This window comes from Coregonus lavaretus (assembly GCF_964263955.1).
Source record: "Coregonus lavaretus genome assembly, chromosome: 33".
In the NCBI taxonomy this organism is placed as follows: domain Eukaryota; kingdom Metazoa; phylum Chordata; class Actinopteri; order Salmoniformes; family Salmonidae; genus Coregonus; species Coregonus lavaretus.
This window is the reverse complement of record NC_140020.1, coordinates 2,612,868-2,628,994: the sequence shown is the minus strand read 5'-3', so window position 1 is coordinate 2,628,994 and position 16,127 is coordinate 2,612,868. Positions and strand designations below refer to the sequence as shown.

The window sequence follows — 16,127 nt, the reverse complement described above, 5'->3', positions numbered from 1 at the left end:
AAGACAATGTATTCCATTGAGCCCATTTCATCCATTACTGGGGTGTTTTAAACAAAAATTTCTGTGGTCGTAACGTTAACGGGGAAAAAACAACAGGCACAAGCAAGAGAATGAAAGAGTCGCAGGAGTAACAGAACAGCTGCCTAAGGTGATGACCATTGCTGCCATTCGCATGCACGCATGCACACACACACACACACACACACACACACACACACACACACACACACACACAATCTTTGTGGGGACCAAACAATTGATTCCCTTTCAAAATCCAGTTTTCCTTAACCCTAACCCTAACCTTAACCTCAAACCCCTAAACCTAACTCCTAACCCTAACCATAATTGTAACCCTAACTCTAAACCTAACCCCTAAGCCTAAAATAGCCTTTTTCCTCGTGGTGACTGGTGAAATGTCCCCACTTGTCCGAATATTCCTTGTTTTACTATCCTTGTGAGGACTTCTGGTCCCCACAAGGAAAGTAAAACCCAAAACACACACATACACAGGGCAGGCCAGGCAGCTGTCAGAGACAGACACAGGCAGACAAATCCTGGGCCTCCAGCGTTACCTTATAAGGAAGAAGGTCCCCAGAAAGGATGACCTGTTTCAGACCTATTCTGATTATCCTGGTCAACTCTCACTGGGCTTGGTGTCACCTGGCCGTGAACAAGTAAAAAAAGATTTAACAATGGTGGTTCGGAGTGATTCTCTTTTACATTTCCACCCCTGCTGGTAACAGAATATGGTATTTGTTTAGCTTCATTATTAGAGTGATATTCGTTGTGTATCATTCCTTTGTTGTTTATCTGTTATCTGCTAGCTCAAAATGCTATGTTTTATGTATTTATGATACATTTAAAAATATAAGTAGTTTGGCTTCTTATAGTGTCCAACACATGTTGTTGAATGTCTGATATGTCTCCTCTTTGTCTGTCAAGGAAGGATTCAACGTTTGAGGGATATGAAGCATTTTCACTATTACCGTCCTTTGGTGAATAGCCTCCCAATTTCACAGCAAACAAACATACAGCATTTCATATGGTTTTTATTCTCAAAAGTAAATTATAATTGTTATTTTTTTTATTCATTTTTTTGGGGGGGGGCTGTTCTTAGAGTTTATACTGAAACGGTTGACCCTTGCTGTGAACAAACAGTTCCTTCCACCCTCCCTACAGACAGTGCTCTTCCTCTATATGGTTCCTCATCCCTCATTAAGATCCAGACTACAGTAAAACTACAGGGAATCCTGAAGGGTTGTGTCCACAGGCTCTCTATCTACTGCCGTGATAACCCCCAGTAAATATAGCCCTCTAGCCTCTCCACAGCACATTATCCAGTAAATATAGCCCCCTAGCCTCTCCACAGCACAGTATCCTGCAAATATAGCCCCCTAGCCTCTCCACAGCACAGTATCCTGCAAATATAGCCCCCTAGCCTCTCCACAGCACAGTATCCTGCAAATATAGCCCCCTAGCCTCTCCACAGCACAGTATCCTGCAAATAAAGCCCCCTAGCCTCTCCACAGCACAGCATCCAGTAAATATAGCCCCCTAGCCTCTCCACAGCACAGTATCCAGTAAATATAGCCCCCTAGCCTCTCCACAGCACAGTATCCAGTAAATATAGCCCCCTAGCCTCTCCACAGCACAGCATCCAGCAAATATAGCCTCCTAGCCTCTCCACAGCACAGCATCCAGTGAGACTACACTGTGGCTGCATCCCAATAGCACCCTATTCACTGTAGTGCACTACTTTTTGACCAGAGCCCTACGGGCTTAGGGAAATAGGGTATAGGGCTCTGGTCCAAAGTAGTGCACTACATAGGGAAAAGGGTCCCTTTTAGGATGGAGCCACTAAGTGCTCTCACATAATCCTGATGGAACACAGTCAGTGGAAATGCCTCCAATACCTCATAGTGTTGGGTCACTGTCTGAAACGGGACATAGAGGAACACACCACACCTCGCCATCCATCCATCCATCCATCCATCCATCTCTGATCCATCTCCGATCCATCTCTGATCTCTCCCATTGAGATGACTGGACAGGTCTGTGTGTTTGTGGGGGGGGTAAGGTATACTGTCATGATGCACTTTTACACATTTCTAAAACAATCTGACCCTATTGTACTTAAGAGAGACTCCGACACTGAGAGTTGTGAAGTAGTGTTGTTGTGCGAAGAGATTCACCAGGAGATTTCTCAATATGTATTCAACCCAGCTGTTATTATTCTCCATAGGTACAAAAAGACTTGTTGGAAGCCTTGGTTTTAAACAGTTATCTTATCATGTAAATGCTGAGAATAGACATAGTAAAGTAGGTTGGCTACAGATACTCGCTTTGAGGTACATCAACATTACAACACATACAGTACAGCAGCTACAAATGGAATACAGCATTTCAAAATGGTGACGGTGGGGGGTCCTCGCATTCCTATTGGACCTTACCGGCCCAAGATTCTATATAGAAAAAACCCTCTCTGTCTCCTGATACGATTCAAAGCCAGAGTGTATAGGGGGATGGAGGGAGGTGACTAATAAGGAGCTGTGGCAGAGGACGTTACTTCCGGAAGCCGCCACAATGTGCAGCCGCCGACACCTGTTACCCAGCATGCCCCTAAAAGGAGAGAGAAGAGCCAATCGGAATGCGGCTACCACCCGCCTGCTGCCACAGGCTGTCCCCAAGACCCGTTGAGCCAAGCGGACAGAGAGAGAGGAGGTTCTGGACACTGATTGTTATCCCCCCTCCTCTCTCCTCTCTCTTGGCATCCAACCCCCCCACTCCTCTCTCTCTTTCTCTATTTCTGTCTCTCTATTGCTCTCTCTCTCTCTCTGTCTGTCTCTCTCTCTCTCTCTCTGTCTCTGTCTATCTCTCTCTCTGTCTCTGTCTCTGTCTATCTCTCTCTCTCTCTCTCTCTCTCTGTCTATCTCTCTCTCTCTCTCTCTCTCTCTCTCTCTCTCTCTCTCTCTCTCTCTCTCACTACCCCCCCCCCCCCCCCCCCCCCTCTCTTAACTTCTAACCCCCCCTCCTACCCTCTGTCACTCTCTTTGCCCCCTCCTCTCAGCTGTCTGGCATATTTTTGGGTCCTCACTCTCAAACATACCACAACGGCTCTTGGCTGGCAAATATACACAGACAATATCCCACCACAGACACTATCCCACCACAGACACTACCCCACCACAGACACTACCCCACCACAGGCACTATCCCACCACAGGCACTATCCCACCACAGACACTATCCCACCACAGACACTACCCCACCACAGACACTATCCCACCACAGACACTACCCCACCACAGACACTACCCCACCACAGACACTACCCCACCACAGGCACTATCCCACCACAGACACTATCCCACCACAGACACTACCCCACCACAGACACTATCCCACCACAGACACTATCCCACCATAGACACTATCCCACCACAGACACTATCCCACCACAGGCACTATCCCACCACAGACACTATCCCACCACAGACACTATCCCACCACAGACACTACCCCACCACAGACACTACCCCACCACAGGCACTATCCCACCACAAACACTATCCCACCACAGACACTACCCCACCACAGACACTATCCCACCACAGACACTATCCCACCACAGACACTATCCCACCACAGGCACTATCCCACCACAGACACTATCCCACCACAGACACTATCCCACCACAGATACTACCCCACCACAGACACTACCCCACCACAGGCCCTATCCCACCACAGACACTATCCCACCACAGACACTACCCCACCACAGACACTATCCCACCACAGACACTACCCCACCACAGACACTACCCCACCAAAGGCACTATCCCACCACAGACACTATCCCACCACAGACACTACCCCACCACAGACACTACCCCACCACAGGCACTATCCCACCACAGACACTACCCCACCACAGGCACTATCCCACCACAGACACTATCCCACCACAGACACTACCCCACCACAGACACTACCCCACCACAGGCACTATCCCACCACAGACACTACCCCACCACAGACACTATCCCACCACAGACACTATCCCACCACAGACACTACCCCATCACAGACACTATCCCACCACAGACACTATCCCACCACAGACACTACCCCACCACAGACACTATCCCACCACAGACACTACCCCACCACAGGCACTATCCCACCACAGACACTACCCCACCACAGACACTACCCCACCACAGACACTACCCCACCACAGACACTACCCCACCACAGACACTATCCCACCACAGACACTACCCCACCACAGACACTATCCCCCCACAGACACTATCCCACCACAGACACTACCCCACCACAGACACTACCCCACCACAGACACTATCCCACCACAGACACTATCCCACCACAGGCACTACCCCACCACAGACACTACCCCACCACAGACACTACCCCACCACAGACACTATCCCACCACAGACACTACCCCACCACAGACACTACCCCACCACAGACACTATCCCACCACAGACACTACCCCACCACAGACATTACCCCACCACAGACACTATCCCACCACAGACACTATCCCACCACAGGCACTACCCCACCACAGACACTACCCCACCACAGACACTACCCCACCACAGACACTATCCCACCACAGACACTACCCCACCACAGACACTACCCCACCACAGACACTATCCCACCACAGACACTACCCCACCACAGACACTATCCCACCACAGACACTACCCCACCACAGACACTACCCCACCAAAGGCACTATCCCACCACAGACACTATCCCACCACAGACACTACCCCACCACAGACACTACCCCACCACAGGCACTATCCCACCACAGACACTACCCCACCACAGGCACTATCCCACCACAGACACTATCCCACCACAGACACTATCCCACCACAGGCACTACCCCACCACAGACACTACCCCACCACAGACACTACCCCACCACAGACACTACCCCACCACAGACACTACCCCACCACAGACACTATCCCACCACAGACACTACCCCACCACAGACACTATCCCACCACAGACACTACCCCACCACAGACACTATCCCACCACAGACACTATCCCACCACAGGCACTACCCCACCACAGACACTACCCCACCACAGACACTACCCCACCACAGACACTATCCCACCACAGACACTACCCCACCACAGACACTATCCCACCACAGACACTATCCCACCACAGACACTATCCCACCACAGACACTATCCCACCACAGACACTACCCCACCACAGACACTACCCCACCACAGACACTACCCCACCACAGACACTATCCCACCACAGACACTACCCCACCACAGACACTACCCCACCACAGACACTATCCCACCACAGACACTACCCCACCACAGACACTATCCCACCACAGACACTATCCCACCACAGACACTACCCCACCACAGACACTACCCCACCACAGACACTATCCCACCACAGACACTACCCCACCACAGGCACTATCCCACCACAGACACTACCCCACCACAGACACTATCCCACCACAGACACTACCCCACCACAGACACTATCCCACCACAGACACTATCCCACCACAGACACTACCCCACCACAGACACTACCCCACCACAGACACTATCCCACCACAGACACTACCCCACCACAGGCACTATCCCACCACAGACACTATCCCACCACAGGCCCTATCCCACCACAGACACTACCCCACCACAGGCACTACCCGCAGACCGCCCTAGGGGGTCTAAAGTTACACCCCCACGCCCTCTCCCATATCTGAGCTTAGTCATATTAACGTGACTGTCTCACTGGGTCATGGATAGGAGGACAGTTTCAGTGAATGGAGCTGAGATTTCAAGCTTCAAGTTTCAGTTATGCTTTGTCAATAGAATACAGTCTCTGTGTTAAGTTGTGACTTCAATATTTCACTCCGTGTTGGGATGAGATGACAGCCAGTAGGGAGTCAGTCTGTTTGGTTGTCTGTTATGAGCCAAAAGGTGCAGGAGAGGGTAAACAAATCATGCCATTCATCAACATGATAACAGCCCTGACATATAAACAAGCTTCTGTCATATCCAGTAGGCTATTTGAGAAATATGTTTATATACAAAAGAAAAACATCAACACTCTCAATGTATGCTTTAGTCATTTATAATAATTATCAATATGCAAATGAATATGCAAATGATGTAAAACATTGAGATGAATTGTGTGTCCCATTCCCTTTCTTTCACTTCCTTTTTCTCTCCTATATAACACAATAAAGAACAGGCTCAAATCTGATACAACAATACATTATTTTAGCTCCACCAATAGCAAGGGCCAGAAATTCCTTGACAGTTTTAATGCATCTGAATATGGTCACGAGTTGTCTGAGCTAATCACAGGTCTTCAAAAGTCTGTCTGTTAACACCTACTTCATCATGACACAACTATAATCAACCATAACACTAGAATGGAAAAAATCTAGAAATAATCCCTTTCAGTTCACTCTGCCAACCAATCCTTATTTCTGTACCAGCCAGGCAGTCAGGGGCGGCACTAGAACCCTCCATCTCCTAGGTAACAACACTCCATTTTAGATGGCGTCCCATCACAAAGGAGGCCCTGAGTGACACAGGATACACTTTCTAGTGAACCGTTATCTAGCAGCTCTTATTTGGGCTTATGTGAACTCCTGGTCCCGCCCACCGGCCCCAGGCCCCCGGCCACCGGCCCCGGGACAAGGGGGCATATTTAAGGGACACCTCTCACCCTCACCCTTTGTCCCAGTGGAATCTCCAGTCTTGGTGTACAACTTGGTGAGTGTCTTCTTTCTGCTATTGTTCCTGTTCCAGTACTGTCTTTAGCACTGGTTCTCTATTGGACTCAGTACTGTCTGTAACACTGGTTCTCTATTGGACTCAGTACTGTCTGTAACACTGGTTCTCTATTGGACTCAGTACTGTCTGTAACACTGGTTCTCTATTGGACTCAGTACTGTCTATAGCACTGGTTCTCTATTGGACTCAGTACTGTCTATAGCACTGGTTCTCTATTGGACTCAGTACTGTCTATAACACTGGTTCTCTATTGGACTCAGTACTGTCTATAACACTGGTTCTCTATTGGACTCAGTACTGTCTATAACACTGGTTCTCTATTGGACTCAGTACTGCCCTGTGCCTGTAGAATATGTATTTCTCTATTGGACTACCACTACTTCAGACAGACGACAGAGAGAGGGGAGAGGAGGATGGCTAGATGACTTGGTGGTGCTAGGAAGGATTCACACTTTTGTCAGCTACTCTTGGGAAGCATCGTGCTGCTGTGTTGTTGTCGTTTTGGAAAGGGAAGAAGGACCAGGATCTTGGTTTAACAGCCGGGAGCTGCTGCTGTGGTTGAAAGAGTGGGCACATCAAGCACATCACCACATGTAGAGATAACACCTACAATGGATGTCTGTCTACTTCTAATTGGTTTTTAGATAACTATTTTTTGAGGTTGTTGAGAGAAGGAATAAAGTGTGGAGCAAGAAAGAGAGCTGGAGAGAAAGAGAGCTGGAGAGAAAGAGAGCTGGAGAGAAAGAGAGCTGGAGAGAAAGAGAGCTGGAGAGAAAGAGAGCTGGAGAGAAAGAGAGCTGGAAAGAAAGAGAGCTGGAGAGAAAGAGAGCTGGAAAGAAAGAGAGCTGAAGAAAAAGAGAGCTGGAGAGAAAGAGAGCTGAAATGAGATGAATGGGGAGACAGGGAGCTAGAGGGACAGATACAGTACATGCAGTTCAGCAGTCTGCAGCAGCCAGGCTTGTTGTGATTGATTGACAGACCATGCTGGTGGCAGCTCGTGTGAACAGTGACCTGTGGCTCTGGTGGATTAACCAGGGGGTCAGACAGAGGAACAGAGCGCCCGCTGTGGAGCGCCAGGCCTCCCGACTTCTGACCACTGGCCAGGGCTACTAATGAAGGGAGCTGTCATGCCAGGGCTGGCTGGTTTGGAGGGGGACGGATGGATGAAGCGATGGAAAGATACAGCAAGAGGATAATGGATTGAGGAATGGAGGGATAGAGGGAGAAGGGGGTGTATGGAAAGGTGGACTGGAGGAACATAAATACATGCTCTGAAGGGAGCTGTCAGCCCAAGGCTGGCTGAAGAGAGGGATGGAGAGGGACAGTAACAGGGGTATGGAGGGATGGAGAGGGACAGTAACAGGGGTATGGAGGGATAGATTATGAGGGGGTTGGGTGGATGAATAGAGGGACAGAAACACATGCTCTCCAGCTCCCCTACAAAGCACACAGGAGTTACTATTGTGCCGACAGTTACTTGGCCACCACTGTTACTTGTCAACAGACAAGCTACTTCAACTGTGACATAGCTCTGTTAGAGATAGGGGAGGATTGAGGAGGATGAGGAGTGGGGGGGAGGGGGTTAGTGTTCCGTATGGCTGCTGTTTGGAATGACAAGGGCCAGGGCTAAGAATAGAGACGGGGGTGTGGGTGGGCTCTACTATGTCCCTGTTTGGCTTTACAGGGCAGCTCTGACAAAGAGGGAGAAGATAGGTTATCAGTGGCCCCTAAGAGGACTAGGTTATTTCAACAACACTTTTGAAAAGTTATTTCTAGGAACATTTTAAACATTTGCACTTTAAAATACTGAAATTATGACAACATAAAAAAACAATATCATGACAATAGGCAGTGCAGTACTGTTTATATAACACAATATGATAATATATTAATTCACCAGTCACCTCCTTGGAGGATGTCTTTAATGTAACTGATATCTAAATGTAGCTATAGTGCATAAATGTAACTGTTAATGCATAGTGGTAGCCTCAAGTCCATTGATAAGCTAATGTACAGGGTGTTCTGTATAACATTATATAGATAAACTAGCGTAAATACTGTATTTATGTTTATCACAGCGTTAACGCGCTCAGACAGAGCTCTTACCGCCGTGTCTCTCCTCCCAACAGAAAGCCATCCGAAACAAGACCAATCATGTGTGACGACGACGAAACTACAGCCCTCGTGTGCGACAACGGCTCTGGCCTAGTCAAGGCTGGGTTCGCCGGTGATGATGCTCCCCGCGCTGTGTTCCCATCAATCGTTGGACGCCCCCGTCACCAGGTATGCTACTTAAGAGAAACAACGGATAGCCGTTGGCCGTTACTAACGGATTTGTTTGTTTGTTTACTTATGTCATGACGTAAAAGTTACTAGGCTATATCCAGATAATGTAGTGTAGATTACGTTTGTAGCGTTGCGTTGGTAATGAGACGCACGTCTAGCCATGCGTAAAGTGTGCGTAAAGTTCAATTCGTGTGTTGTGCATATTGCGAACTCTCCTGACCCTTGTTTGCTCTCTATACAGGGCGTGATGGTGGGTATGGGACAGAAGGACAGCTATGTGGGAGACGAGGCTCAGAGCAAGAGAGGTATCCTGACTCTGAAGTACCCCATCGAACACGGCATCATCACCAACTGGGACGACATGGAGAAGGTGGGTCCCAGAGCCAAGATGCTAGTAGTGATATTGGACACTTGTGAATGATTGTAAGATGATAAAAGCAGAACTTCATATCTCAAGATACACATATACTTAGAGACAATAAGCTAATGACACTTAGGATACTATCCAATATGATGCTAATAGCCTTATGAAAGTTAAGAATATGATGATATTTCCACACACATAACACATCGATATTAAAACGTATTAAAACAAAAAAAAAGGAACATAGGAAATATTTTATGGCTACATTATGCAAAACAACATGACTTCAACGGGACAGCTAAATCTTTCTCTATCTCACAATATACTATTTTCTCCAGAACATCTCTGACCATCTCTCTCCTCCTCATTCCACCAGATCTGGCACCACACCTTTTACAACGAGCTGCGTGTGGCCCCTGAGGAGCACCCCACCCTGCTCACTGAGGCCCCCCTCAACCCCAAGGCCAACAGGGAGAAGATGACCCAGATCATGTTTGAGACCTTCAACGTCCCCGCCATGTACGTGGCCATCCAGGCCGTGCTGTCCCTCTATGCCTCCGGTCGTACCACCGGTGAGTTTCCACAGGACTTCTGACTGATCACATTACCAATACCACAATACTATATACACAATAAACAAATGGTATAATGCTACAGACACAATATTTCCTACTCCTATGAAGACATGCTTTGACATTAAGAAGTGCTGCTTGCATTACTACCCATAATACCCATTAGACACTGGGTGGTTTGAGCCCTGAATTCTGATTGGCTGAAAGCCATGTTATATCAGACTGTATACCACGGGTATGACAAAATCATTTCGTTTTACTGCTCTAATTACGTTGGTAACCAGTTTATAATAGCAATAAGGCTCCTCTGGGGTTTGTGGTATATGGCCAATAAGGGGCGTTGCGTCGTGCCTAAGAACAGCCCTTAGCCGTGGTATATTGGCCATATACCACACCTCCTTGGGCCTTACTGCTTAATTAGACACTATAGGGATAGTGATCCATTGCAGTCTCACAAGACATCCAACCACAAGCTATACATGAAGAGCAGCAGGTCTGTGGTCTGTCTCCATCCTCGGCTGATGATCCATCTCCTCTCTAGGTATTGTGCTGGACTCTGGTGATGGTGTGACCCACAACGTGCCCATCTATGAGGGCTACGCTCTGCCCCACGCCATCATGCGTCTGGATCTGGCCGGTCGCGACCTCACTGACTACCTGATGAAGATCCTGACTGAGCGTGGCTACTCCTTCGTGACCACTGGTAAGATGGCCACCAAGAACCAAGATTTCTATACACAGGATTAGTTTAACGTTATACAGAGACAAGATGAGAGAACATGATCTTGGTAAACTAAAATATAAGCCTATCTATGATAAGTTATTTAGTATACTAGGATTCAACTAACATCAAGATACTTAGCTATTCTTCATCTTGGTGTTATAGAGAGAAAATACCACAGATTATTAGAAGATATAGGGCTAATCTGTATAGTATGGTATGACTATAGTCCCCACCAAGAAACCATTAGTATGCTTGTGGTGTTCATGACTGTTAAAAGGGGAAATCGCTGTTGTATATTTGTGTAGTTAGAGAGGACTGTGTCCAGTGTGTCTGGTATCTTACTGTAGTAGATGGTACCTGTAGACATCTATGATGCTCTATGTAGCGTGTATGGGGCTCTATGTAGCACCTATGAGGCTCTATGTAGCAAATATGAGGCTCTATGTAGTGTATATGGGGATCTATGTAGCACCTATGAGGCTCTATGTAGCGTCTGAGGCTCTATGTAGTGTCTATGAGGCTCTATGTAGTGTCTATGAGGCTCTATGTAGTGTGTATAAGGCTCAATGTAGCATCTATGAGGCTCTATGTAGCCTTTATGTAGCATCTAATGTTGGACTCTGAATCTCCTGCTACAGCCGAGCGTGAGATCGTGCGTGACATCAAGGAGAAGCTGTGCTACGTGGCCCTGGACTTTGAGAATGAGATGGCCACCGCTGCCTCCTCCTCCTCTCTGGAGAAGAGCTATGAGCTGCCCGACGGTCAGGTCATCACCATTGGTAACGAGCGTTTCCGTTGCCCAGAGACTCTCTTCCAGCCTTCCTTCATTGGTGCGTATTCCTCTCTCTCTCTCTCTCTCTCTCTGTACCTCTGGTTCATCTACAGTAGACCATGTTCACCTTACCATGTTCCTCTCCACACACTTACTTCCACATTTGACTCCATGTTGCCATACATCACGTGTCAATCTCATTCCACGGAGGGCCGAGTGTCTGCGGGTTTTCGATCCTCCCTTGTACTTGAATTAAGGTCACTAATTAGTAAGGAACTCCCCACAGCTGGTTGTCTAGGGCATAATTGAAAGGAAAGACCAAAAACCTGCAGACACTAGGCCCTCCATGGAATAGGTTTGACACCCCTGCCATACATGTTACAACACTGCCCTCTAGTGTCCTCATGGACATTGCCATTATGTTACAGTGACAGAGTCACACACAGCCATTTACTGGAAGCATAATCTATCTATTCTTTACGTGTCTAACTCCTGTTGGTCACCTACGTCCTGTCTGTGGAGGTGTCGTTGCTCACCAAGTGTCTCTTCTCATCTCACCTGCTCAGGTATGGAGTCCGCTGGTATCCATGAGACCGCCTACAACAGCATCATGAAGTGTGACATTGACATCCGTAAGGACCTGTACGCCAACAACGTCCTGTCCGGCGGTACCACCATGTACCCTGGTATTGCTGACCGTATGCAGAAGGAGATCACCGCCCTGGCCCCCAGCACTATGAAGATCAAGGTGGGGGAACACGTCTATTCAACACAGGAGGAACTCTGTTCCAAATGTCCACCGGGGTTGGAGTCAATTCTATTTCAATTCTCTTCTATGCTTTTCACCTAGGAGGGGGTGAAAATGTGGAGTTGATATTGGAATTTGGTGTACTTTCTGAATTGACTGGAATTTAAATGGATTTGACCCCAACCCTGATGTCCACACTAGGGTACGACTTATAAATGAAGCCATGTCTTGGGCATGTATTCTATGTGGTATGTTAGTATGGACACTGGAACATTGATTATTTCCAACAATGTCAGAGCCGTGGATAGGCTGTAGGTCTACAGGAGTTGGCCCACTATCCTCCATGTTCAGCGAACTATCCTTCACTTTAAATAACAAACCAAGGTTGTCTAATACTGTACACCCACAACTCTGGTTGAAATCAGCAACACTGTCTGTCCGCTGTGCTAGAGGGCACACAGGACTTCTGAAGAGTTCTTAACTAACCCTCCACATCTCCTTCCATACACTCCACTACAATAACATGCTAAATTGCATTTAGACTAGAATGGCTAACTCTGTACACCCAAAGCTCTGATTCAAATAAGCAACACTTGTACACTACACTGAGCAGGAAAGGACCTTAGCCTCTGAGTTCTTAACCAACCCTTCACATCTCCTCTCCTCCACACCTTCTCTAGATCATCGCTCCCCCCGAGCGTAAGTACTCTGTCTGGATCGGTGGCTCCATCCTGGCCTCTCTCTCCACCTTCCAGCAGATGTGGATCAGCAAACAGGAGTACGACGAGGCAGGACCTTCCATCGTCCACCGGAAGTGCTTCTAAACATCCCATCTCCCCACACCTTTCCATACACATTCACCCTCCTTCTGTTGTCTGCCTTTGTACTGTTTACTGTATATACATGTTCTGTTGTAATAAAATAGTTGGCTGTAACATTAAGCACTGAGTTACTTTGTTGTTGGATGTTTGTTGTTGAGTTTGAGGGAACACACATTCAGAATACATAAAATAGTCAAATGATAATGAAGATCAGACAACACTATCTTTTAACCAATCAGATCAGCTCTTTTGCCAACAATTTGGCTGCCTTTGTAAACACAGCCTAAGTGACATGAACTGTTGTAAATCATCAATCAACCACATGAGGAATCGTAAGCACTGCTACCAAAACAAGATGACAGTAACAGTGGTGGCCATTGATTTCAAAGATTCCAACCCTAGAATGTAAACCCACCATGACCCATTCATGAAAGTTAGGCCACACCCTCTACGTCACATTGTTGCCCTTTTCAGCAATCCACTGACAAGCAGTAGCCTTCATTTGGCCAGTTTACCTCATCTGAAATAATAGTCCAGGACCAGTTTGTCAAAAGGATCTTAAGGCTAAGTTAATCGTTAGAACCATACCCATGGTTCTAAGATTAATTTAGCCTTAAGATGCTTTTGGGAAAACGGGCCCAGGTTGGCTTGTATTTGACAGAAATATGTTTTTGAACGTGATACTACAGCGCCACCCTCGGTCTGATGAATGTATTGCATCTGCCAGAGAGAGGCGCTTAATTGAAGGGTGTGTTTTCAAAGTGCCACAGGTGATTCTGATGGCAATAATTACGTAGCAGGAGAACTAGTGACTTTTCAGAATAGGCAGCAATCGTGTTGTTAAAATAGTTTGCCAGGCAGTTGCTGTTCAATGACGTTTAGGAAGACTGCTTCGTTTCCACCTGCAAAAAAGTGACAGAAATAAGAAGATTTCAGATAGGCCTAGTGAAGTGGTTCGGTTCTATATCTTGCAACATCTTGGTGTGGTTCATGGGGTAATGCTGAAAAACTGTCAGGAGAAGTAAGGGAGAAGGGGTACAGGTGAAACATAGGTGTTTGGAGTGCCGCTGGACAGTTTGCAATAGTGCTACATACCCGAGAATGGGCACCTACCCTGGTAAGAACACACAGGCTATAATTTAAGTGTACATTTTTTCAATAGACCAATATACCTGATTTAAGTGACAAATGATTCACATCCATTTCAATTTAGAACCATAGGTTCTCTGGTGTAATATGCATAGATCATGGTAGCCCAAGATGTGGTCTTACAGAGCCTACCGTTACTCCTTAAGGTTCAAGGATTATGTTATTTTCAGAGGGAGACTGGCCAAATACTCCATCTAAACGTGAATTGTTTCTCAATTGCGATACGGTTTTAGAAACAAAGCCCTTTACTTTCAGTCGACAGTATTTTTCAGTGACAACACGTTTCGGGGGATGCTAGATAACTAATTAGCACAGGCGGTCCCTCTGTCTTCCGTAAACGTGCTGTAACATGGAGATATGGCCGTGTGGGAACACTAACCCTATAAAGGTGTGTATCAATTTTAATGTTTTGTTCTTTGAAAATTATTTCTCACTGATATAAACGATAAGGTCCTTATGCTTCCAAAATTGTACCGCAAGCGATGCTTGTTAATGTTCAGACCGAGCATCGGGGTTCTTAACAACTCCCGCATACAGAAGACACATTTGTCCAATGACTCGTGTAATGGAACTGAGTCGTGATGATCAAGAGCTAGGGTCATGGCGGTTGGTCCACGGACATCAGCTAGGGTCATGGCGGTTGGTCCACGGACATCAACTAGGGTCATGGCGGTTGGTCCACGGACATCAACTAGGGTCATGGCGGTTGGTCCACGGACATCAACTCAAGCCTGTTGTCCGCTACATCTATTTCACAGGCCAAGCTGGACCCCCGGGAGGCCTGCCTATCCAAAGCCCTCCCTTGTGATGTGGCCAGCCTACTGAAGCTGGTCGGGAGCTTCCAGAACCTCTCATGCGTTTCCCAGATTGAGATGATGATGATGATTTTATATATATATATATATAGCTGCGGAAAAAATTAAGAGACCACTGCAAAATTCAGTTTCTCTGGTTTTACTATTTATAGGTATGTGTTTGGGTAAAAAAACATTTTTGTGTTTATTCTATAAACTACTGACATTTCTCCCAAATAAAAATATTGTCATTTAGAGCATTTATTTGCAGAAAATGAAAACTGGTCAAAATAACAAAAAATATGCAGTGTTGTCAGACCTCGAATAATGCAAAGAAAATAAGTTCATGTTCATTTTTAAACAACACAATGGTAATGTTTTAACTTAGGAAGAGTTCAGAAATCAATATTTGGTGGAATAACCCTGATTTTTCAATCATAGCTTTCATGCGTCTTGGCATGCTCTCCACTAGTCTTTCACATTGATGTTGGGTGACTATGCCACTCCTGGCGCAAATATTCAAGCAGCTCGGCTTTGTTTGATGGCTTGTGACCATCCATCTTCCTCTTGATCACATTCCAGAAGTTTTCAATGGGGTTCAGGTCTGGGGATTGGGCTGGCCATGACAGGGTCTTGATCTGGTGGTCCTCCATCCACACCTTGATTGACCTGGCTGTGTGGCATGGCGCATTGTCCTGCTGGAAAAAACAATCCTCAGAGTTGGGGAACAATGTCAGAGCAAAAGGAAGCAAGTTTTCTTCCAGGACAACCTTGTACGTGGCTTGACTCATGCGTCCTTCACAAAGACAAATCTGCCCGATTCCAGCCTTGCTGAAGCACCCCCAGATCATCACCGATCCTCCACCAAATTTCACAGTGGGTGCGAGACACTGTGGCTTGTAGGCCTCTCTAGGTCTCTGTCTAACCATTAGACGACCAGGTGTTGGGCAAAGCTGAAAATTGGACTCATCAGAGAAGATGACCTTACTCCAGTCCTCTACGGTCCAATCCTTATGGTCTTTTGCAAACCTCAGCCTGGCTCTTCTTTGCTT

At 46.9% G+C, this 16,127-nt stretch overlaps 1 protein-coding gene across 1 annotated transcript; it reads left to right on the top strand.

The window, feature by feature from the left end:
* Positions 1 to 8,999: 8,999 nt before the first annotated feature.
* Positions 9,000 to 13,135, top strand: LOC311108460 (actin, alpha cardiac muscle; the record flags this gene model as incomplete). The annotated part of the gene is made up of 7 exons (XM_084151085.1): positions 9,000 to 9,128; positions 9,373 to 9,501; positions 9,872 to 10,067; positions 10,609 to 10,770; positions 11,430 to 11,621; positions 12,130 to 12,311; positions 12,992 to 13,135. 7 exons carry the CDS (start codon positions 9,000 to 9,002, stop codon positions 13,133 to 13,135), a joined length of 1,134 nt encoding a protein of 377 aa, XP_084007211.1.
* Between the last annotated feature and the right edge of the window lie 2,992 nt (positions 13,136 to 16,127).